We start from the raw sequence: 25,248 nt of genomic DNA, 5'->3' as shown, positions 1-25,248 counted from the left end.
ATTAAATCTAGTAATTAAACCTCTTGTAAGGCACTGATGGCATATGCAGAATCATTTAATTAACTGCTAAATGCAGCTATTTTTGGCCTAGAACTCTAAAGCTCAAAGATTACATAGCCAGAATGTGAATTATTTGCAATAGAAACTGGGCAGTTTATCCAGGGAACAGCACAAAGCCATTTCTGCAAGGAAGAACCAGCTTGTAGTTACCCAGTCAGTGTAGCAGGTTCCAAACACTGCAGTCAGCAACAGGGCTTGTCCTTGGATATGCTTTTGTGTAGAAGATGTGTCTGAGAAGGCAGATGCTTTACTATTTTCTTACAGGGAAAAAAATATCAGCTCATTTTAAACATGTGTCTGAGAAGGGAATGAACAGGGAATGAAAAGGTATTTTTCAGTGATTATAGTGGTAATCTGGATGACTAGCCCAGCTACATTTCAGTGGAAAACAATGCTGCTTTCCACAACTGCAATATTAAATACTGAATATCTGTTTTGATAAGAGAGGATATAGGAAAAAAAAAGTTAATTAATATATCTCTGTTTCTTGAGCACTGGACTGGCTGTTTCTTCAGTTTAGAAAAGTAGTGAGTGCCTTCACTGCATTTTTCATTTATACAAGACTCAACATGGTCCATAAGAGCTAGTTCAGTTTCAACTAAAAAATGTCTAAAGTGAAATAAATGATCAAAGTCTTTGCTTCCAACTAAAGAAGGGGAAGCAGATGAATACACCTCAAACGTAAAGACTCAATGAGAAGCAAGGAACACTCCCCTTCTCTCTGTATATCAAAATATATTCTGGGTAATAACACAAATGAAGGAATGGAATTTTAACAACCTCAGAAAATGTTAAGATGCTGAAATAGAAAGATAAGGAGGATTAGATTTTCTGTAACACCTCAGGGAAAAATACCAACACAGCAGAGTGGAATGACTGGATGCAGTGGACAGTGGTACCTCAGCTCCACCTGGAGAGAGTGGCACTGCAGAAGGAAAACACTTGATGAACCGTGGATAGAGATTCTCTCCCCTCATCTTTCAGAGGTGCTGCACTGACAGCAGCTCCACATCTGTGCTGTGATCCATTCATCCTTGGGCTCTATCACAGATTTCCTATCAGATTTTTCTGCTGGCTGTGCCAGCCATTATGGATTCATTTTTAACTGATATTCTTTAATGTGTCAGAGCCTTCAAATAAAACCACCCCAGGGTTAAGTGTCAGAGGCCCATGGAATAAACCAGTTGGGCTGTTAGCCATCCTTTGCTCAGACTCCACACAGACACATCTCTCCCAGCCCAGCTCTCTGAGGAGCTTTGAGGGATGTAGTGTTTGTTGTTGGTGTGAAGAGAATCTTCCAGGAAGGGAGACTTTCTGTAGGTAAATCTGGTGTTTTGGTTTCAATTGTAGTTCTCTGCTCTTTTCTTCCTTGCTTTCTCTTCTATTTAGCTGATTTCTTTATGTATCTATGTCTCTTGGAAAAGTTCACGTTGACACTTCCCACCTCCATGTCTGTATGAGTGTGCAGCTGTAAATGCCTGCACAACAGCTGCCTGTACACTGGCATTCTTTTTTGTTGTATTTTGGCATTTGTGTTCCTCCCTTTCAGACTCCACTGCTGCTGTAATGCCTTGCATTAACAGCAACAATCCCTGTAGCACTGTGTCCCACAAGCCTCTCTGTTGCTGATTTATATGCTGTAGAGAAGAGGGCACAGTAAAAAGTAAATAAGGATATTGGAAGAGGAGTGGAAGTTCATCTGTATCCATTAATTTTCCTTTCCTTTTAATTTTATTAGCTGTTAAATGCATCATAGTAGGGTCTGAAGTGAAATGAGGCATTTTTCATGGAACATAGACCACTAGTGTGTGGTGATATCTCCCTTACAATTTAAGAGTTTAAAGCATTTCTTTTTCACATGAGCAGAGACTGCTGGACTGTTTACTTTAGGTGACGTTCAACTTAATTTGAGAAGCTCAGGCTTAATTTACAAGGACTAATCAAGTTTTCATTTACAGTGGAATGTTATCAGGAATCATGATTAAACATAGTTGTAGAAATGAATCCACCCTCTGTAATGTGTTGTTAGAGGAGTGGCAGAAGCAGATGAAGAATGTGATAAATCAAAATGCTACTCAATTCACTTCCAAGCCTAACACTTCTTCTTTTTCTCAAATTTATTAATACTCCTCAAAAAGCAGAACTTGATGATTTCAGTAGAATTCTTTGCAGGATAAGTTATAATCAAATACTAATTGAAAATGTAGTTACCTGACCTTAGTTGCAATCACTTTGGTGATTGTGGCTCTAAAACTCAGTTAAAAAACCAGTAAATATTTGGTGTATTTGGTAATGATAAGATAGAAAACAAAACTATCCCCAAATTCATTCTTTTCTACACCTGAATGTCTGATGCTGTGGTGAGTGAAGCCCATTTTCCCCTGTGATTGACTAGAACCTGATGCTACACCAGAATAATGAAGGTGGTAAATACTGGCAGGTTGCCCAGAGATGTGGTGGATCCCCCATCCCTGGAGACACTCAAGGTCAGGTTGGATGGGGCTCTGAGCCCTGAGCTAGTTGAAGATGTCCCTGCTTATTGCAGAGGGTTGGATTAGACCTTTGAAGATCCCCTCCAACCAAACTATTTATGACTGTTGCTACTGACCTTTGGTAGATAATGTTTTCCTTCAAACTAAAATTCAGTGTCTTGTTTACTTATGTCAGAAATGTCTCTCTCTTCTGGCAGTCATTGCTCTCTGTTTATCACAATATACAGCATGATCAGTTTATAGCACATAAGAATGTTATTGGTAACTAAGCACAAATCTTGGTGCATCTTAAAAAGTACAATTACACAGATAATCTGTGTATCCTAAGCGTTCTGTGAAGTGTGCAGCTGCTGGCAGTGTGAGAGACACTCAGTCTTTATTCTACTTGCAGATGATGCCATTTACTTTACTATAATGTTGTAAAGACTTTTTTCTCTACAAAATACACATTTTTTTTCTTCAAGAATAGTTAAAAATTACTTTTCTGAGAATTTTAACATTTACAGTTTAGAAGTTTGCAATACTGCTGTTTCAGTTCTCAGCTGCCAGATTGTCCTGGAAAGCTAATGTGTGAGTTGCCACGTTCACTTGTTGGCTGCAGGCTACTTTCTGCTCCTGCTCTGTGGAGAATGAAATTCAACTGCAGAAAATGAGGACAGAAAAGTTAAAGAATGAGATACACTTCAGAAGATTTTTAATTCTATGCTTTAGCTGATGAAAAACAAAGGCCAAAATGAAGCCCCAAAACTAGATAACAAATGATATGGAGCTGTTTTTCATGCTGTTGTCCAGTTGGCCACCTGCTGTCTTTACTAGAGTGATCTACATACACAAGTTACCCGTTGGACAGTCCAGGTGAGCAGGTGGTTTGAAAGGCAATTCCCACTGGATGTGTCATCATCTCTCACTACAGTCTAGCTGGTATTAACTGACATTTTCAGTGGCAGCTTTTAGCAGAAGGATTGAATAGATATAGAAATGAACTACTGTGTTGCTCTCCAGAGAGCTGGAATTACGTCGGCATAAATGAGGCTCCCTGAGGTGGAGCACTCCTGATGAGGAAGCTTGAAATGTGGCTCATTGTATTTCACTTGTTATCTGGCTAAATGGATTGGTGTGCATCAAGGCTGTCAATCAAGGACTTTTATCCATAAGAATCTGGAATAGGTTTTTATATAAAAAGCAGGAAAATGAAGGGGAAAAAAGTGCTAAGTTTCTAATTTTAGAAAATTGTATCGTAAATGGCATTGGGGGGGTCTGCATTTCTGTCTTTTACTGAACAAATGTTCTTAGCTTATAAGTTAGTTTTTCCTAACTAGCGTCAGAAAGTCACGTGGAGTTATTTCTAGCTTGTACAAATCAAAAAATAGAGAATCCAGTTCAGATTTTGGCAGTTCCAGGGCTGAGTACAAATCATAGTAGAACACGGCTCCCTCTTCTGGATTTTTAAATTCTTTTTCTATTATTCTACAATGCTAACAAAAATCAATAAATATCAAGCTGGAACACATATGAAAAGGTCTGTGGAATTAAAGTCTTCTAGTCTCATGTTTCAAAGTAAAACTGTTCCTGTAGTTAAAGGAATGCCAAAGACCATGTCTGATGTGAGTATCAGTACTAACAGTGTCCAAACTGGGTATTTATTTGCTGCTATGTAAGCATACTGTCAGATATACTACAGGTGCTTTTAAAATGACACAGCATACAAACATGGTATTCCCAAATTGCCATGGAAGTGTAGACAAATGGGGGACAATGGTTGGAAAGACAGTGGCTTCCTGGGTGGTGAGTTTCCAAAAAGTTAATTAAAATATGTCTAGAGCATAGGGAAGTTGATGAGAATGCATCCATTTGCTTCAGTAGCTTTGCAGGGATGACCTTGACTTTGAGGATAATGAATTCTTTGTGATAGATACGGGTTTTTCTAGTGATAGATGACTATCTTTGTCAGTCATTAATGTGGAAAGGAAAAATACCAAAAATACCAAAATAGCTCTTACCTGAAAACATCATCATGTGCTGAAAGTTCCTGGGAATCTTTTGTTTTCGACCCAAATTCAAAAGGAAAGAAAGTGGGTATATGTTGCAAGCTCTTGCTACAAAAACTGCCACCTGAAATGTAAGATGTTGAGGAAAATAGTGGAGGAACTACTGACAAAACCAGAGTTAACCAAATATTTCTCTAAAGTTATTTTAAAGTGTAATTAAAATGAATATGTTATTATCTTCCATCATATTTTACATGTCACATCCTTCTGCTTCCAATAAAACTGTGCAGTGGCAAAGATTAGCCTTCCCCAGACATCCCGGTTTTATATTCATCATTATATATCCCACTTCAATCACTCTACTTCTGCTCATCACATTTGTGTCACATATGACTTCATCCCTTCAGTAAAATGCCCATCATCAATTGCAGAGATAGCATTATCTCCTTGAGCAGCAATTTGCAAAGAATAAATGTGCTTTTGGACCTGATTATTACTTTCTTATTTCCTGACGATTCATATTGTCCTTGCACGTTTTGCTTTTTCTTCCCCTTTTCTGTGTAGATTCTTTGAATGTTCTTTATTACTTCTCCATGAAACTTTCACAAAAGTTACCTTAGTTAGAAACATGGGGCTGTATCAGATTTAAAAAAGGGCAATCAGAGCTCCCCGTACTCGCTTTTAGCACGTTCCGCCCTCCCCTTTTCTTGTGACTCCTAGGGCTCAGTTCTGGCACTCCCAGTCTGAGACGTGCTGTGGGCAGTGGCATGGATGAAGCACTTTGGGGATGTCTGTGTGTATCACATCAGCTGGGCCAAGAGCTGCCCAAGGCTCCTCTGGGCTTGGGAGAAGCCACATTGGCAGCAGTCGGTTCCCTGTGCTCAGCCACCGCTGCTGCAGCCTGTTGGCTCTCGGGGAGAGGGAAGGACAGAGCCAGGGCCCTGCTCTGCACCACAGCCCCATCTGGGTGCTGAGTGCTGCTCCCACCTTCAGCTGCCTTCCCATGCCAGGAGTGCAGGACACGGGACTGTACTGCCTTGTTGGGGGGGTACAATGGGCTCGGGGGTCCTCTCTGCCATCCAACCAACCTGCAGCCAAGGGACCTCTGATGGGTTGTTGTTATTCATTTAGAAATTACATATAAAAATTACTGTAAGTAAACACTGTGATCCCAACTTTCAAAGCTATTAAAAGTTCATTTTAAAGTGATAAGCAAAGGGCTGCTGCTCTGAGCCAAACAAATCATTGTATAAATTGTCAGTGTGAAAAAAAATCTATAGTGCTGTGCAAGTAAACCACAGATTTGTTGAGAAACCATGGCAGAATTAAAGACACAGACTCTTTTTCTTACCAGTCAGGCACATGATGGTATAAATAAATCTATATACTCTAGAGATATCAAATATAAAGAAGGAAAGCAGAACTGCTTGCTTTTAAGGACTTAATATAATTTAAGTAGTTTTGGGGAAGTCCTGCTTATGGCACACATCTATCTGGAGGCAGCTCTACAGTTTGTGGATCTGCACTGGCTCTGGACAGGCAAAAAGATTTTGTGTGCCAGCATCTGTCCCCAGAGATGTGCCCCAATACGCATCCCAATTTCCCACTCCACTTGTAAACCGGTGGCAAAAGTTCCCCAGATGGTTTAAAGCCATTTAACTGGTAGCAGGTGAGCAAAACAGCAACTGTCCAAAGAACATGTGCTTATGTGCCCTGGGGCAGTTATTAAGATACAGGTAATACAGATCATTGCCCTTGGACTTGACAAAAATTGATTTTTAGTATTCAAGGAACTGACTGGTTTGCTTGTTGGCTTTTATTTTTTTTCCTCATGGAACATACTTTTTTTATATATATACACATACACTTAGATACATACTTCTTTAAAGAAAAGGATACAAATGCACCAAATATAAAAAGAGGATTGAAGATGTGATTTTGAAATGTAAATAGTGCGAGTCCCATGTAACAGAAGATGACGTTCTCAGCCAAAAAATTCATGAACTCGAACAACTTAAACGAGAGAGAGAAAGAACATAATTATGACTCATGTCTGTAACAAACTACTGATTATTCCAGATTCCCTTGGATGAAAGGAACAAAAATTCCTGTTTAGATGAAAGGAACAGAAATTGCTGCTATTGCAAGGGTGGATTTTAAAACCACCTAATTTGCTATACAGTATGCTGAGTGTCCTTTAGCTTTAAACATCATAGTTGCTTGCATGTTTTTCTCTGATTCGTGTATGAAAGCTTGACATAGAAAATGGTAGAATACGTAAACAGCAAGTAAGTTATACAAGCTTCAGTGCAAATGCAAGGAAGCTGAGGGAATTTAGCTTCACTCGTGTTTACAGAGGTGAGCCTGGGAAATGGCTCCTGGTTACAAAAGTGGCTGGGAGTGGGTGCACTAATGCCAAGAGAGAAAAAAAGATTTCCTAAATGGACTTCCAAGAACCTGTGCCTTTGAAACGTAGCACAGTCTTTCTTACTACCATGAATATTATCCTACAGATGGAAACTTTTATTGCTCTGTATGGACATCAATATCAATACTCATTTCAAACCAAGCTATTTAAGATATCATTTAAAGGTGTTATAAAATAAGATTAAAATACATGATTAGGGTAGAATTTCTTCTGTGAACAAACAAGCAAAGCCAAAATATTCATTTGTCTTGAGGGGATGTTCTTGATTGCATTTGCAGCTGATTATATAAAAACTAATAAAATAAATTTATCCACATTTGGAAAAAAATGCTGCCAAATAACCACAGAGAAGAGGAGGGCTTTTCTCTTCTGAAGTCACTTTTGAGCTCAGGATTATATGCTAACAAATCCTGTTGCAGAGTTAGGACTGAAGTTTGTCAGTCTGTCTACAACAGTCATACATCACTATTTGGAATGTTACTATGGAGATTTTTTTATTTGTCCTCAGTGAGCTTATGTGTTTTTTGTAATATGTTTGTGCTTCTAAAAATAAATATCCAATAACAGTCACTAAGATTTAACAAAGGAAAAATGGGAGCTGTCACAATCATTAAAACAAATTTGTGAGGCAAAATGGCATAAACCCTATTAGCATGTGGGAAGATATTTTGGACCCCATGGCAGCACCATCAATTATCCCAAGCACACATTCCATAGGCCCCATTTTGTGCTGCAATACTGAACGACATGAAAACAAACACAGAAAATATTTGCAGGTTAGCAGTTTTAAATTATTTTCATTAAATTTAAATGAGAGAAACCAGTTGTCAAAAAACCTCAAAGTATGGGATCTTGTGACCCATAGAAATGATGGTAAATCTTTGCATTTCCATTTGGGAGCAACCATGAGCCCATGTCTTTGTGGGAATGTCATCTGATACATTATTTAAATCATTAGAAAAATGTATCAGTGGTGTCATGATAGGATCTACATATATATAAAATAGCTATTTGTGTATACATGAAAATCCTTTTAGGGAAGGATACTATGGCTATGAAGAGCCACAACTGCATATTTTGGTTGTTGGGATAAGATAAAGGTGCCCCAGAGGTTTTAAAGCTGAATGATATTTCATTCTTAATTTACAAAATCTCATTCAAGACAAAAAAAAGGCAAAGTAGATCTACTATTGATGCATTTTAGAAATACAGTTTCTGAAACTAAATTTTATTTCTTGTATCTTCCGATCTTCTGTTACCATACTTTTTTTTTGAGGAAAACAGATTTTTGCTGTATCATTGCTTTCACTCTATACTCTTTCTCAATAATCTTTAGCAGTAAATTCAAGCTTTTACTCTTGCCTGAAGTGCTTTCATGACATAGCTGATTTTGAACTCCTCACCACTTGTCTCCAGCAGTCTGATCAAGATGAAATCTTTATGGATTTCTTGTGAATCCACTTCAGTGCATTTTTTACATTTCCCAATAACTTTACCTCCTTCTACTGACTACATGCATCCTGTTTCTTGCTAATTCAAACCTTTGTGTGTGTGTGTGTGTGTGTGTGTGTGTGTTTGTGTGTTTGCTGAAATGTGCTGGTTTATTTTTTTTTCCTCTCTTATCTCTAGTTTCTCCGTATTTTGATCTTCCACTATCAGACCACTGCCTGCCTGCTATAAGATTAAATCCAGACTACTTTCCTTCCTTCGTGTAGCAAAAATCCAGGTGCTATTTCAATAGCTCATTTAGAGCAGGCCCAGCTCCTTCCTATTCCAGTCACAGCCATGATATGGTCTCTTATGAAAGATTCATCTCCTTTTACTCTCCCTTTCAAAAAGTATATCACTCACTCATATGACACTTTATTCACGGAGTGCAACTTATTCAAATTTCTCACCATGAGAAAAAACCCCAAAACAAACAAAAAAGCCAACTGCTTCAGAAGTAGTTATTGTCATCAAAGAAGTGATATCTGAATGCCTTTTGCTGGAACAAGGACACTTGCAGATATGACATAAAACCCACTGTCCTCTTGACTTCACTTTTATTCCTGTATTTAAGCATAGTGTTTTATTTAGTGTTCAACTTCTGTGTTTTGTTCAACAGTAATACAGAACCCATTGAGATATTCCATTTACCACTTAACTGTCAGCGCCGTGCAGCACAAATCCCTTCAGTGCAAAACAATTTATTCTTAAGAGATCTTCTGAAAACCATATTAAGAAACAGCTTCCATAGGAGCATTTCCTCAAATTGTCATGCCTTTCACTCAGATGTTTCTATCACTATTTTAAAGGTGAGGTGCCAAGACCTTTTGATGAGAAGCAGAAAAACAGGAGGAATAGGCCTTCAACTGGAATTTAAAATTTCCTGGGTCATCCAGGGAGTTGTACCATACGCAGTAGTCCTTTTTTATTTGAATGGCCATGGGCCAGGTCTGTGCTATGATGCATGGTCTGCTTAAATACTATTAAAAAATGTTCTTTATTTTGAATATACATCCTTGCAAGTGGGATTACTTTAATAGGAAGAAAAAGTTAGGATTAAAGTCCTAGAAACTGAGTCTTTAGAAGTGTTTTGTCTGTAACCATATCCCTTCCCTTGCCACCCACACAGAAAACTAACCTCTTTCTACTTTAAATGAAATCAGTGTTAAAGTGCTCATATCCCACCATTAGTTTCCCAAGGCTAACAGAAAATTATATTAGAAACCATTTTAATACACACATAGTAGTAAGAAAATTTTTCAACTAACCCCCCTCGTTTTTAATGTGACATTTCTACCTCACCTCAAAGTCTATAAATCTGCTTATACTTTTAAAGTAAGAGCTGTAATAAATCACCAATGTCAACACATTGCAGAGTAAAGTATTAATTACAAACCCACCATTTCAGAACCAATCCAGGCACTTGGTTTAGGTGTTTAGCTCAGTGAGTTACCGAAACTGGTATTTGCTTTGCTTTAGTAATTTTCTCTGTAAATAGTGCTTATTGCAAAAGATTTATGGTAAAATTTATATAATACTTATGTATTTAAAACCACATCATTCACTAAATATGCTTAGTTTTTCTATTACTCTCAGCCACTGTAAGTGCTAAGACGGATGTGCAAAAAATCAGTTTTAAGTTGGAACCTTCTTCTGGAAAGTGCCACTTGCAGTTCAGTTCTCACTGGCAGAGGAAGGAATAAATCCAGGCTGTTTGCACCTTAAGCCTTGCTGTAACCACTGAGTTTATCTTATACTGATGCATTATTTTAACTCAAGTGAAAAATTTTATATGACATAGAAGTTTTTTAGCTTTATCTTTCAAGCAAGAAAAGGAAAGCACCATATTTTTCTTCTCCTTCCCTCAAACCCCACAGTTAAATTCAAGCCAATTAGAGCAACAAGATACGCCAGAATGGCTTTTGCAACTCTATTCATTTTATAGAACTACTTATATTTTCACTGAGTGTTAGAAAGATTATCTAGGTAAGTAATTAGTGCACCTGGAAGATGGGACACACTAAGTACCAATCTCAGCTGCAATAAAAATAGAATTCTTTAAAGGATCATCAAAAGGAGAAAATGATCACAATCTGTGCCACAGCTCCTTGTGGCTGGGGAGGTGGAAAATAAGATTTTTCAAATCCTAATATTTTAAAGAGCGTTTTTCATCTCAAGGGAATAAAGTTAGCACGACGGGACTGGGTAAAAGCAGAACTGCAAACAGCATTCTTTTCTCTGAAGGGAATAACGTTAGTATGGGGGTATTGGATGAAAGCTGAATCACATCCACAGCTTCCTCCCAGCAAAATGTAGGGAATTTTACTCACTGATGGCAATATTGCATTTGTTCACTTGATTTAATACCTGCTGAAGGAATGTCATCCCCCACTTGCAGGTACCTGCAAGCTTTCTCTGGTTGTACTGATTTTGGTCACAACACAAAGAAATGCCACCTGTCTCGGGGGTACATCCTGCACTGATATATTCTTGCATCAAAACACAGAGAGTTTCCCTAGTCCAACAGCAGCCAGGAAGCAAGCATGTAAAATTGATTATACTTTTTAAGAGACATCTGAAGGTGACAGAGAGCTATTAAAAACCCAAGCAGTCAATGTTAAGTGATGGTTATAAAATTTATTATATTTGAATACTGCTATTTAATTAGAACACAGCTATTAAAAATGTTCCATGAAATCAAGGATATTGATAAATCAATAATTGATGAAAATTGCTTTTCTCTAACTGTTTTGAATTAAAATGCAGTTAGAATTTGAACTACCATATTTTTTCTGAGATTGTAGAAGACTTTTTTATAGCCTAATTGCTTTATTTAATTTTATTTTGATTAGGGGTTTCAAAATCAGAAAAAGGTTTGAATTTGAACTTTTTGCTTGAAGTCTTATACAGCTATAATGAATCTTCACATCATAGTGATAAAATGCTCATTTCTGAATAACATGCTTAGTTGAAAGAATCAGCAAAAGTGACTCAAATTCATGATAGAATATAAACTTGTTTATGGTGTTAATTTTGATATCCAAGCATATCTGGCTCTAGACTTGCACACACAGTAGCAGAGAGAGATTCGTACAAGATCTTTAATGTCCTGGGGAAAAATTCTGGCCTTTTTTATCAGCAGGCTTTGCTACTGAATTAAATGAATTTCACCCCAACAGATTTACTGAAGGCTCACAATACCTTTCCATTTCCCTATAGAGCTGGGAGGTTTAAAGGACTGAGAAGGCCTGAGGGAGAACTGAGAAAGGAAAAGGAAAAAGAAATAAAGAAACAGTAGCACCAAGGGAAAGGAAAGAGCAGCAATATTTTGCATTTCCATGGTATGGTTACTCTTTCTGGCGTAATGTACGCACCATCACAAAAGTTCAGCTTGGGAGAAGCTGGATAAAACTGCTGGCACAGAATACACTTCTGACTAGCAATAGCAAAGAAAAAGATCTTGGCCTCAGATATAAAGGCAAATCCTATTATTAAAAATATCATTGGTCTTGAATGGCTTTGCTTGACAAAAGAAGTTTAAATTGCAAATGTTGAAAGTTAGGCAGCTAATTTAGAATTTAAATTCAACCTTGCCTTTGGTAGATTGGATCTAGCTCTAGAATGTTAGTCTTGCTAAGATGCCTAGGAAAGGGAATTTCTGCAAAGTAGGTTTTTTTCAAACATGGCTCAATTTGTAAGAAAGGGAAACTTTTTAGATCCCTCCCCTTCCTGCAGCAAAACCGACTTGCTGTTATACGTCAGGCCTTAAGTTGTACCTAAAAATATGCTCCAATACTAATTCTTGAACTGTGTTCAGAAAAACAGCTTGTTTCCTTGCCAAGTTTTGGGTGTTGGAAAGTTAGTCTTTGATGTACTAGGAACTAGAAACAAATATGAGGGCTTTTAACCTATCAGGAATTAATAAAAAGAGATTCTTATGAAGTCTGTGGTGTCTTTTCTTCATATCTGTAAGGTCTTCATTTCACTCCAAATCTGACTATTACAGGATAAATACTTACCCTCTTTGCATCTCTTTTATAGATAATATAGTGCAGCTCCTAGCTACCAATATTGATGTTTCCCTTTACAGTGTGTAAAACTAATTCTGTGGAAAAAAAAAGCTGCAGAACTGCAAAATAAGAATAAATCTGTTCTACCTTAACCCAGAAAGCAGTAGCAGTATTTGCATGCATTTTTTTCTGATGACATGTTGTTTTGTTTTTATTCAGTGCCTAATCTAAGATAAAAGAGTGTTTATTAAATAACATCTCTACTTTCTGTGCCACAGTTATTTGTTCAAGGTTTTCCATATAAATACTGCTTTGTTATAAGTCTGTTTATAGAGGGTGGAGGGGAATGGAACCAAGACCTTACCTCTTCCTAACATATGCAGAGCATCCTCACTCCGAGAATTGCTCTTGCTCTAAACAGTGTTGAATAGTTTGAGATTCTGATGATATTAAGCTCTCTTTATTATTCTTGAAGACCTATTACTGATGAGTCAACTTTGGAGAATGCTACCCTGTGGTGGTATTACCCTTGGGCAGTATTGTTTGCAATTACTCTGCAGTTCAGTATCTGAAGCAGGATACTGAATTAGTATGTCCACTGATCTGTTCTTATATGTTTAGGGTGGGGATTTGGGGAATTCTTTGTTTCATTTCTACAGTCATCTTTAGACAGCTTCTCTGCCTCCTGATGTAGGCTGCTATTCAAAAACTGATGATCCATTTGGACAAAAAGACTGAGAAGTGTGAAAAGCACATCTGTTTTTCTGTGTCACGTTTTTTTCTTAAGTATTAGAGTATATGACTTTTCTCATCTGACACTTAAAGCTGTAATCTAGAGTGCAGGGTGTATGGAGATGAGATAAATGAGACATAATGTGACTCCAGCTGAAACCAACAGAATAGAAGCTGTTGAGCTGTTGGAGAAAGTATTGCAAGGATTTCCAGGGTTTTCAGGTCTACTAAATTACTTGTGGTCTCCTTGGTGATGTTTTACTAAACCCATGACTGACATCACAAAAAAACCCACAAACCAGGCACACAGTGAAACAAACAGAATCTGGAAATCCTAAACTAAGATACACCTTCAACTGTACTTGAATCTGGGAGATCAGGAGACTATTTTAAATAAAATTAGGTCTCTGTAGTGAAAATAATACTAATGCAACTTAAAAATACCTTCTGTAAGAATCTGTAGGAAAGCAGGTGCGTGAACCCCCTTGATTGGTGTGACTGGAGCAGAATTAAAAGTCAAAAGCCTGAAATAGATGCTCAAACTTGCATGCTGTTTCATTATTGTAGGTTAATGGAAGTGGATAGGTACCAAAATATGTGCAAAGACAGAGCACTTATTTGAATCCCAGTCATGATTTAGACATTCAGTCTGAAAAATTTTGACAAAAGAGCTTTTTAGCCCTTAATTATGTGCACAGACGGTACCATGAGAAAGAGATGAGCTATAGTCAGCTGTTTAGTATTTCTTGCACTGTGCCACCATTTGGTACAAATGTCTCTTTTGAAGGTAGCAAATCCATTAATCGTGTAATGGAAACACAGCTGTGCAGTCAGTAAAAAGACAGGATGCTGGCAAGGGCTTTAGACTATTATAATGCCTTATTTACATGTATTTTCTTCTTGTAGCTTATTGTGTGAGAATTTTAGTGTTAGCTACATACTTCTAAAAAGTGTTGACCAAAACTTTTGTGCAGTTTTTTTAGCTGATAGGGAATTTTTCAGATGATAACCCTTGAAAGAGAACTGTGAGGAATCAGCAGTCATGCAAAAAGAAGAAACATATAAAACGTATTTCAGACTGCAAGAATGGATCTTTGTCAATAGCAGTTTGATAATATGAGCTGGGATTCCTTAAGGCCTCCCATTGCCCCAAGGCTCTCTGGGCAGGGCAAAAGTATCAGCGTTTAAAAAAATATAAAGTAAAAAAGTAGCAAAGCTCCCAAACCAGGCTGGCTTCTTTGGGAGAGGCCAGTCAATATTTGCAACAAAAAACTCTTGATGCTCTGCAAAGATCCCGGTGCAGCCTCTCCAACCACGCCAGAAATAGCTCTCTTAATTGCGTTTCCAAACACAGTGTCCTCACAGGAAAGCAATTATGAGCAGGGTGACACGTACTCATGCAAGTGTAAGGCAACACAGGGCTATAATTAAGGAGTCTATTACTGATACCCTCAACATTAAAAACTATGTAAACCTATGTGCTGAATAATTTTACTGCACTCCAATTTAGCAGTATAATGTACTATGCATAGAAATACAAAACAGATAATATTTTCTGGAGATTCATTCCCTAATTGGAAAATTTATTGATAAATCCTGTAGTAAAATCACATAATAATGTGAAGTGTCAGTGTTTCCTAGTTAGAGAAAATCATTGCCATTACATAACTGTATTTTAAGTAAGAGACTGTGTTGACTTCTGTTATCCTTATATTTAGAACCTGTTCATTTATAGCATAAGCCAAATCTCATTAACGTCAATGGGCTTTGGTTCATTATCTAAAACTCTGCTAAATTACTTTACCTGTATGAAAAATTAAGAAAGACTTAAACGAAGAATCTTACCTTTATTTTTTTTCCTTGTCACAGATTCTCAGACGAGAGAGTAGGGACTGACTACATGTTTAAGGGAATTGTAACTGTCAACTTTTACAAAACACGAGATTGTGTAAGATATACTTCAAACTAAAGGTACCCATACACACCCTCAGTACGGGACACTGACCTGCACCCTGCTCTGTTTCAGCACTACGTGTTGATGATGTGAGAATATGTTCATACCCCAGCGCTAGACTGATTTTTGTTTGTTCTTCCTCTGTACACTCCACAGTTGCAGTGATGAGGAGGGAGGCAGTAATTAGGAAGGGCCTTGATTTGACAGGCTACACGCTTAGAGGGAATTCTCTTCACAAAACCAGATGTGCTTTACAGAAGTGGGGTACGAAGCTGGATATTTGCATGGATGCAGACTTAAAAACTAGGGATGAATGCTAACTACCCACAGTAGGGAGAAAAGTTTCAGAGATTACTCTTCAAACATCTTGTGAGAAGATCAAGAAAGACACAGTAACATGATCTGCATAGTTACATAAAGCAGTTTTGGGCTCTGCAGTAGCTTACATAGCCCCATGCAGTTTGACTCCACCGCACAGATGAAGATATATGAGAGTCTCATTTGTGATTCAGGGCACCTTTCAAAGAAACTACAGCATGTGTCTCAGTTTGGAAGTTCATTACACATTTCTCCATATGCCAATGAGATTTTGGCCTATAGGTTATAATTCCAATTGGTATATGTTAGCTAACTGCTGGCATCTGCTACTGTGCTGTAAAGAGTAAACTATAACCTTAACAATCTAAGATCTTTATTAATATTTAAAGAAAATGTTTAATGTTTAAACAGATTGTAAAAACTTTAATGAAGCCATTTGGAAACTAGTTTGCATATGGCATTATGTTCCTTAGCCTACCAGCATCAAAAATGACATCATTTTTCAGCAAGATGAGCTTCTCTGTAGAAATACTGCTTCACTGCAGTTCTGGGTTACTTCAGGGTATGAATTACATTTGAGCATGTTGTATTTTCCAGTTACTGTGCTTAAGCAAAATGAAGGAAAATGGTTTTTGGTTTGTTTTTCAAGAGACTTTCTCTTCTTCATAGGTCCAAAGTACCTTTTTTATTCAGGGGGCTGTGTGTGTAAGATACTAGAATATGATTTTCCTTATAAAATATGGGGACACTTTGCTTGATGGGAACTAATGAGGCCAGAGCACACGTGCACATTTGCAGTTAAGGAGTCACTAATGCAGGTGTGCAAAAACAGGAAAAATGAAAACTGCAGAATGAAGTATAAGACTGAATATTCTGACAAGATTTCTGTATGTGCACAGCCGGTATTTTCAGTATTATGGATAGGATAGCAGCTAATTTATGATATAAACCATAAATTATGCAGGTAATTACTGATACACCATAAAGTCTACTGTTATCACTTCACTCGTAGCAATGTTTCCAAGCTGTTTACCATCCATCATATAGCTCACAGCTGAAAGAGAGGAAACAATTACAGCATTTCCACATAAATTTAAGGGGAGTCATATGTAAAGAGACTGCAGATTAACATTCTTTTAGCATGGTTAAGTAATCAGGAACATCAGTCAGATAATGAGGGATTTTGTTAAGAAATTCAGATTGAAAGACATGATTTTCTTTTGCAGAAATCAAGATTTTCTTGTGTTGTTACGATTCTTGTTAAACTCATACAGTAAGCAGCTTTAGCTTTCTGTATAGCATTATACTGTTCTGCAGGGTTCCATAAGATCTTATGATACATCTGGTCAAACAATGCACCTGGCGTGTTTCCAGACTTCAGCCTTTCCTGCTAACCACAGAAAATAGCTGTGAGGAGATCTGGAATTCATTGTACACGTCCTGTCAGTTGCAATCCATTTTAAAGGTAATAATTATTACAAGCACCACGTGTGTGGTGCATTTTCACTTAGAGAAAAGAAGGCAATTTATGAGGGAGAGCAGCGTGTTTGTAACACCCCGGTGGCTCTGCAGAGATGCACTGAGCTCCCAAGCTATGGCACTGCAGCTCGGGAACACAGGGCTCAGCCAGCATGTCCAGGACACCACTGCAGCTCAGCAGTGCCTCAGGAGGGAAAAGTGGAGGTTGTAAGGGAAAGCACAGGACAAGAATGAGGGGCTGTTCTCTCCAGGGTACTTAGGCTGGAGCTGTAATGAGACCTAATGTCTAGAGATGCGTTTTTGGACTCTTAGAAGGGTAGAAGGCTGTGACTTGTGTTGTTTCTAGTATAAGTTAGCTATCTCAAACTTAGCAGGAATCTCTATACAGTTTCAAGTGTCTACTCCTAATAGCCATATGCTAAATGCAGCATAAACCATTCTCCTTTTTTAACTGTGCTTAAAAGCTTTTTATGTTTGTATCATTTTCTTCTCTCAGAAAGAAAAACAGCAGGGGCATTTCTCTGTTCTCCCTGATTGTTTTGAACAGCTGCAAAATGAAGGTTTTGCTACAGGCCTCACCAAAAAAAAAAAAAACAAACCCAAAAACCAAAAACAAACAAACAAACAAAAAACAAAAACAAAACCAAACAAAACTGTGTGCACTATAAGAAAACAAGAGCAAGGTTTTTCCCTAATGTTACTAATTTCCAAAGTATTTACTTTAAGCAAAACTAGTTAAAACAGGGGCAAAACTCTACTAATGCTATTCCAATACAAATAAATCTTTCCAAATGCTATTTTATTTTCATATTTTTGTTATCAGAATGAGCTTTTTCTCCAGACCTTTCTGTTGACCTCTGTAAGCTGGTCACCTGTGCTCTTTTCTGAGCAGCATTGTCTGAAGCCCCAGTTTTTCTAACTTTTGAATGCCCTTGCAGGAGTTCAAGGGCATTGGAAATTCAGGATTTTTTTGTTCAGCTGCAGAAAGGGAACCATGAAACAGATGGAGACAGTGCCCATCAGAGCTAAATTTTATGCTCAGTCTCCACTTAAATGGAAAAAAGTACTTCATGCATGCAACCTGTTTGATGCTAACCGGGAATCTGGAATTTACTGGATCCTTTAGGCAAAGACCTCTTGTATACTTTTTGAAGACCTGAGTCTTTTTTTCCCGGACCTCAGTGCCATGAATTAGTTAAGAAGAATTTTCAGTTTACCCTCAGAGTACTAGCCATCAAATATGTTATCTCATATCCAACAGTCAGTGCTGCTGTACACCTTGGAAGACAAAAAAAATATTCTACTATGAAATTTTCCTGTAGGCACTGAGACTGTGCTGGGAAAACAGACTCCTCCTGCACAGCACATATGCAAAGACTGATTAGAATCTAGTACTGGTGGTAACCTTGTTTGAAAGATAACTTTCTCAGTCTTTCTCTCTGCTAATCGTGTATTTGGAAACACCTGACCTCTTGCAGTGCCTTAAAGGTCATTTTTCCCTAAGTAGAGTTTCTGAACAAATCACAACAGCTGTCAGTTAGGCTGCTCATTTCAAAAGGATGGGAATTACGTTTTGTGGTAGTTGCTGCCTGGCTAATTATCGAGGATATTTTGCTGTAAGTAGGGTTTTTCTCCGTCTTGAAATACTCTCAAAGTTTTTATAAGTCAAGAGATTGAATTGTGAGAGTCATTATAACGTGACATTTGTGTGTGTACTTTTCTTCCCAGAAGTGTAAACACATTATCTATGAACAATCCAATGTCTGATAACAGAAAATAGTAGGCATTAGCCAGAGATATATTAGTATAGGCTGTGTGCTATAGAAGTAAGCCCAGCTCCAATGTTTAGTCTCTTAGATGCTCACACAAATAGCAGAACCAAAGCCACAGGGCACACACATGTCCTGTGGACTGTGGAGGATTTAAGATAAGGGTACTCAACCTATTTCGTTTTGTGCTGCTGCTTCTCCCTGTGAATTTAGAGTGAATTTAGAGGGCTACTTCTCTCGGGTGCAAGATATCCTGGGTGGGATACTTTGTAAAACAGATCGATGCAATCTGGGCGTTAGTAACACATGGTCAGCTCTGCTCAGCTGCTTCCTTCTCTCACAGAAAGATAACAACAGCAGCTGCAGCTCCTGGCACGTGTTTTTAACAACAGATTCAGGAGAAATCACTCTGTAACTGGAGCAGAATCTACAGTGCCTTATTAATTTTCTTGTGAAAAGACAGCTCGTGGAAGAATCCTAAAAGTCAGTCGCTGTATCCTATGTCTGGAGAAAGGAGATCTGTTGTTTCAATGGTGGCTGTAGGTCTGCTTGTAACTTGTTTACAAGACACAGGCCAGCAGAAAAGCAGCAGAATGACCAATCACAGTGATGGTGTGTTCTTTGGATATTGTGAGCCAAAACCTGACTTCAGCCACCTCTTTGCCTTTAGTCCTACAAGGCTCTTTTTAGTAAAAAATTTCTGCTGGAGTTCAGATAATACTGTTTTGATTAATTGATTACTTTTCCCCTTTCAGTTGATTTTACAACTCCATTGCCATACTTTACTTTTACTTTACTGTTTCAATTTGCTTCTGAATTGAGTCTATAATCATGATGGAACAGCATCAACCTAAGCATCAGAATAAGCTCCCCAGGGAAGTGGTGGAGTCACCATCTCCAGAAGTTCTCAAAGAATGAATAGATGTGACACTTTGCAGTATAGTTCAGTGGCCATAGTGGTATTCAATCAATAGCTGGATTTTATGATCTTGGAGATCTTTTCCAACCTTAGTGATTGTGTTATCCTAAGTCTGAAGTCTATATTGAAACTATATGATAACATACTAGGGTCAAGAGACTATAATGATTTGGTTTACAGTTTTTGAGAAATTAAAAAATACATATTTTATGACTGTTTTGTCAACCTATTTTGATGAATATGATTAATTAGAATTAATATACTTATAAACACAGTCCTTTTACACGAAAGTTTCTCTGGAATGCAGCTTAATTTATGATCCAACAATGAGTTGGATTGATCCCTAGCCTGTGTCCTTGTTGGAAAACATACAGCTATGTCTTCAACAATAGGAAAGCTTTTAAAATTCCAGGTATTTTCAAGGGATTTCCAGGAAATATTAGCTGCTCCTCTGCAAAATGATGACTTTTAATAATCAGAGATAATCACGTCTCTGTGGAGACATCATTTATAGTGTGGAGAGTAAAATTTGAACCAATCAGTACTGTGTCCATCAATGAGAAAAGCCCCAAGACCAGTCTGAACTTTCAGTCCTCCAGTCTAAACTAATTTGCTCAAACATCTTAGTGAGAGTACATGCTATGGTAAAGTTACTCAGAGGTTAAGCAGCACTGAGCTCTCTTGTTTTTTCTTTACCTCATTGTCCCACCCATGTAAAACCTTGGAGGTGAAAGGCCACTGAAATCTTAATGTGGCATCTTGTGCACACTGCACACCCAGTGCAGCTGAACAATCAGGCCACAAGCTTTTATCTCTAAGACAGATGTTCCATAATGGGGTTGCTCTCAGGGTCAGCAAAACAGGTCCCTGTTTAACTCTAAGGTGGTTAGAAAGGCTAGGACATTTAATTTGAGATAGCAACCTTCACTAGCTTGTTAGACAAACTATTTCATAGGTGACTATGTGAACAAGGGTTAGACTGGTGGAATGAATGGAGACAGGCAGGGCAGTGTGTGACACACTCCCTTGTTGGCTGGACATGCTTTCTGGTGTCTTCTTGTAATTCCCTGGCTCTATTCCCATAGGAGATGCCTTTCAGAATTCCCTTTCCAGAATTTGTTGCTGACACTCTATGCTGTCTGTGAATGGAATTCTCCATATCCTTGCAAACTTAACCAAAGAAAGGTATTGCCCTGTACCATTCTCATCACTGTGGTTGTTCCCCAGAGTTAAAGGAATATAACCAGAAAATGATACAACTCCTAAGTATGATGGGTAACATTTATAACCATTAGTCAGTACTCCCCCACCAGGAAAATGGACTATCTTAGCTTGGCATTTGAGTGAAAGTGAGAGAGGGCAGAGAGAAAAAGATAGCGAGGTGTATCTTATCTTCCCATAGACAACACAGTATTGTGCATGCATCCCTTTCGACAGGTGACCTGTAGGGATTTATACTGCCCACTTTCAACAAACTGGGGATTTCCATTTATCTCACAACACCCTGCCCAGCTACTGACTTACTTGTAGCAGAGCAAATCAACCCAGCCCTACTGTACATCTGAAGCCTAATGTAAAATCTGAGCTATAATGTCCCAAGATTTAGAAGCAACTGTTGTTTGGCTGCAGCATAGTGTGAGGTGATATAGCAGCTGTAAATAATTCCAGAGAAAGCTGCTCAGAATCAAATAGCTTTCGATCTGATCCCAGCAGTTTCATCTTCTCCTTCGTGAAAGATATATTGGATAAATTAAACTTTAAGTGTCTGAGACTCAGGAGCACTCTGTTTGACCTAACCTTGTTGCCACGGAGGGCATGGTCGATTGCAATGTTAAAACCACTATGACCGTAGTCAGGTCAATGAGGATGACTTAAAAATACTGCCATAAAACATCTGTCATGTTAAAAAAGTCAGTAAAAACACACAGAGAGAATGTTTATAAACACTTAATGAGAATTGGGATAAGTGAATTGAATGAAAACTATCTAAAACCTCCATTTTCACTAAATCTTTGTTATCTTACTTTTCTTGTGACAGTGTTCCAATAATCAATTTTTTCTGACAAGATTAGTGTTACTTTATACTTCCAGATGCAGATGCTTGAAATCCAGTATTTCTCTTTCATGGAATGTTAAACAGTGATTGACAGGATAATAAAGGATACATGGGGACTAATAATTGCATGGCATCTTTTAACAGGCATTTTTAATTGAGGTTCTTAAATTCTCATTTAAGAACTGTAGGTAAGTTTTCATTTTATATCAATAACTGAAGAAAAACATACTTGTCTTTTTTTCTCCCTTACCTATTTTTTCTAGAAAAAATGATGAGGTATTATGAGATATGCAGAACTCGGCATCATAGTCAGAAATACCTTCTCTGTCATTGTATGCTGGATTTTACCATCGAGCTATGAAATGTTAAAATTCAGTAAAAAATTTAAAGAAAATTATGCAAAGCAGTAAAGAAAATGCACTTATTTAAAAACAGCTAACACAATTTCACAATCAGATTTAGAGTCTTAAATCTAATTTCCATGGTTTTTGTTAGCTTTAGCCTGAGCCTTAACTCACTGTTTTGTAGTGTGCATTACAGTTCAGCACTCCTTATTGAAACTTCTGTCATATTGTAACAAAAGATAGAGACTGCTTTGGAATAGTTCTATAAATGAACTGAAAAGCCCTTGATTTTGGCCAGTAATGAATAATAAAAAAGACTCAGATTGGGAGCAAAGCCAACTATCTGAGCAACAATATTAATTTGAAATGCATTGAAGTCATATATGATTATGAGAATGCCAAGTGTACGGCTTATTAAATTTGCTTGATGAGAATTCTTGGGAGAAGAGAAAGAAAGAGGCAGTGCAGGTCTCACTGAAACAGCTGCATGTGAAAGGGTAATATTTGGATTAGAAAATAAATTAGAAGAATTCAAAGGAATTTAACAACAATTTTTGAACTACATCATAAAGGAGGCTGAGGATTAAGAGCTTATGGGGGAAGAGAAAAACAGAATAGAAAAGGGTGCATAAAACTCATAACTCCATAGAGAAACACATAATCCCTTTTCTGTGTGTTCAAGGGTAAATCGAGTTTATTTTCACTATTTTATTTGCACTTCTTGAATAGAAGGGAATAACAAAGTAAACATGAATAAAACCAGTATGCGTTTAAACAAAATGTTAGTTAATTCTGTAGTTGAAAAAGCTTCATATGTAATTAAAAATATCACCATTTTTCTTTTTCTCTGTCTGAGGCTGTGCATCACCAAAGCATGCAGATGAATCCCTGAAAAAACCTTGTATTCAAATTTGAAGTTATATGCAAGGGTAGCAATGGCAAATTTAATTCAGTATTTCTGCAAAAGAGAAACAATTCTATAGTAGATATAAATGTCCTTCCCTTACAATACAGTCATCAGAGAAAGGTTACTTCTCTGCTGGAATACTTTTTGAAAGCATCAGTCTCTGCTGGTATGAAGAAATGCAATTGAGAAGTCTTACCCTGTTCAATAGCTAACACTTTATTATGGAAGTACTGACCAGAAAGTTTTTTCTGATTTAAAATCTGTAAGACTCTAACAGTTGAGCTGGGACTATGGCCAGTATTTTTTTCTATCAAGCTGTTTTTATAGAAAATTGGATTTTTGATTAAATTGAGATGTGCAAGAAACGATGAAATTTTCTACGTAAAATTTCCAATGCTTAGAAGAGAGGAGCTGCTGAAAAAGGTACCAGATCACATCATGAAAATTATAGTATTGGACTGTGTGTTTCTATTTTGTTCTAGGAGATAGATTTTCTACAACCTGGTGTTCATGGGACATATGAGTCAACATTAAAGGGGAAGAAAACTGCATTTAAATGACTTTTTATAGGATCCAGGTAGTGGCAGGGTAGTCTAAAATTACTCCTTGTGCTGAAAAGTATTTTGAACATTGCAATGCCATAGATCTGAGAACACCTCCAAGTTTTAAAAAATAATTACAATTGCACTAGTCACTTGTTCGAACAAAAAGCAGATGACCAAATTTCTCATCTCTAAAGCTCTAAATAACACAGTGGAAAAAAAAATCACTATCCTTCTAATTATGTCACTTTTTAATGAAGTCTGTGGGCCAGACTGTAGATTAGACTGTCCTTTTCCAAAAATCTGCATGGATCCAGCCTCTCTGAGCACTTCTGTCTTACCAGAGCTCTTTGATTTCCTTAACTTTGAAGCATTTTTGTATGGAGGCTGGTATAAACTGTTGTCTGCACACCTGACTGGCATTTCAGGTCTCTTGGCAAGGACAGATTCTTATATTCTTGTATTTTTTTCTTATCCAGAGAATAGTTAACTGTTTCTCTAGTCTTTCCCCTAGTGAAGACATAAGCCTCTTGCCTTGCATCAATGAAATGCCATCCAGCTATATTCCAGTAGCTGTTATTCCTTGCACCAGTTGAAGACACAAAGTCAATTATTTCCATACCTGTTTAGTTCTCATTTTGGAATCTGTTGACAGATTGTTGTAGGTGTAATGGGCCTGTGTAACTCCACAGAAAAGGACTGCAACAATACCTGAAATTCAAAGAAAAAACAGCGTTAGCTGTTTCTATTTTCTTACTTAGGTTTGCAAAAGGTTGCATAAAAGAGAAAATTAGTCTGTTATCACCTTTTTATAACAGAAGAAATTTGAGATATATTTTATAAGAGCATCTTTCAAATAAACTAGATTTTTTTCTGTTTTTTGCTTTGCTAAAAATCCTGTAGATCTTGAATCTTCTACCTGGACGATCATGCATTCATAGCACTTCTACTGTTGTGTATTTGGCCTGAGGCTGTAGAAAATTTGTTTCAACTAATACATGGTATGATCTGACTGTAATCTGTCTGACAGTAATTGTAAAAGTAAGACTAACATAATTGTGGTATGTAGGACTTCAGACCTTTTGAAAAAATTTGTCAGAGACTGAATAGGAAAGGAAAAAAATAATTTTATTACATTTAAGTGGTTTGAGTTCGCTTGGTACTGAATGACTGCAGCAGGGGAAAGTCAATTCAGTCTGTGCCTGACTGCAGCCTTTTCATAATCATGTGCAAGGAGGACAACAACACATTGCTTAGAAGTGATGCTCTGGCAGGTGCAAACTGCACTGCCCAGAACAACAAGGTCAGTGACACATGGCAGCAGTTATATTCCCAGCTTGTGGAACGTCTTGAGGAGCAGGGCAGCAGGTTTTTCAGGAATAATAATAAAAAAAATTTTTTTTTTTAGTGCTATTTTTTAATACTTCTTCCCTGACCCTGGTTCTAACTCACTAGAATCATACAGTAACATCACTGTAATGCAGTATTATAATTAAAGTAGCTGACAAGATTGTAACTATAGTTTCCTGTCAGCTCTGGACACAGATAATGAAGAAGGAGCCCATACAGGGAGAAAATGGAAAAACAAAATAAAATGTCCACCAGTAGCCATATGTAAGTGCCCACGTGGGAAGAAAGCCCTGGGCTTTTCTTAAACTCCGGGCATGCCTACATAGATAATTATTTACACAACAGCTCAGGGCTTTATGGTGTCAATTCTGATCATCATTCCCCTGAAAACCTTCACACACTTTTCCTGAAG

The 25,248-nt window shown here is 37.5% G+C and overlaps 1 protein-coding gene across 1 annotated transcript in view; it reads right to left on the bottom strand.

The window, feature by feature from the left end:
• Positions 1-25,248, bottom strand: part of SLC9A9 (solute carrier family 9 member A9) — a 181,368-nt gene that overhangs the window by 74,547 nt on the left and 81,573 nt on the right. The window contains exons 9-11 of the mRNA XM_027739894.2: positions 24,109-24,197; positions 6,440-6,553; positions 4,553-4,664 (exon numbers count right to left, since the gene is read on the bottom strand). Coding sequence (XP_027595695.1) covers positions 4,553-4,664; positions 6,440-6,553; positions 24,109-24,197 — 315 coding nt within the window. The remainder of the gene's footprint in view (positions 1-4,552; positions 4,665-6,439; positions 6,554-24,108; positions 24,198-25,248) is intronic.

Source organism: Pipra filicauda, unplaced genomic scaffold (assembly GCF_003945595.2).
Source record: "Pipra filicauda isolate LSUMZ 115617 unplaced genomic scaffold, ASM394559v2 scaffold126_size2276778_pilon, whole genome shotgun sequence".
Classification (NCBI taxonomy): Eukaryota; Metazoa; Chordata; class Aves; order Passeriformes; family Pipridae; genus Pipra; species Pipra filicauda.
Note: the sequence above shows the minus strand (reverse complement) of the source record. Positions and strands in the feature narration are given on the sequence as shown.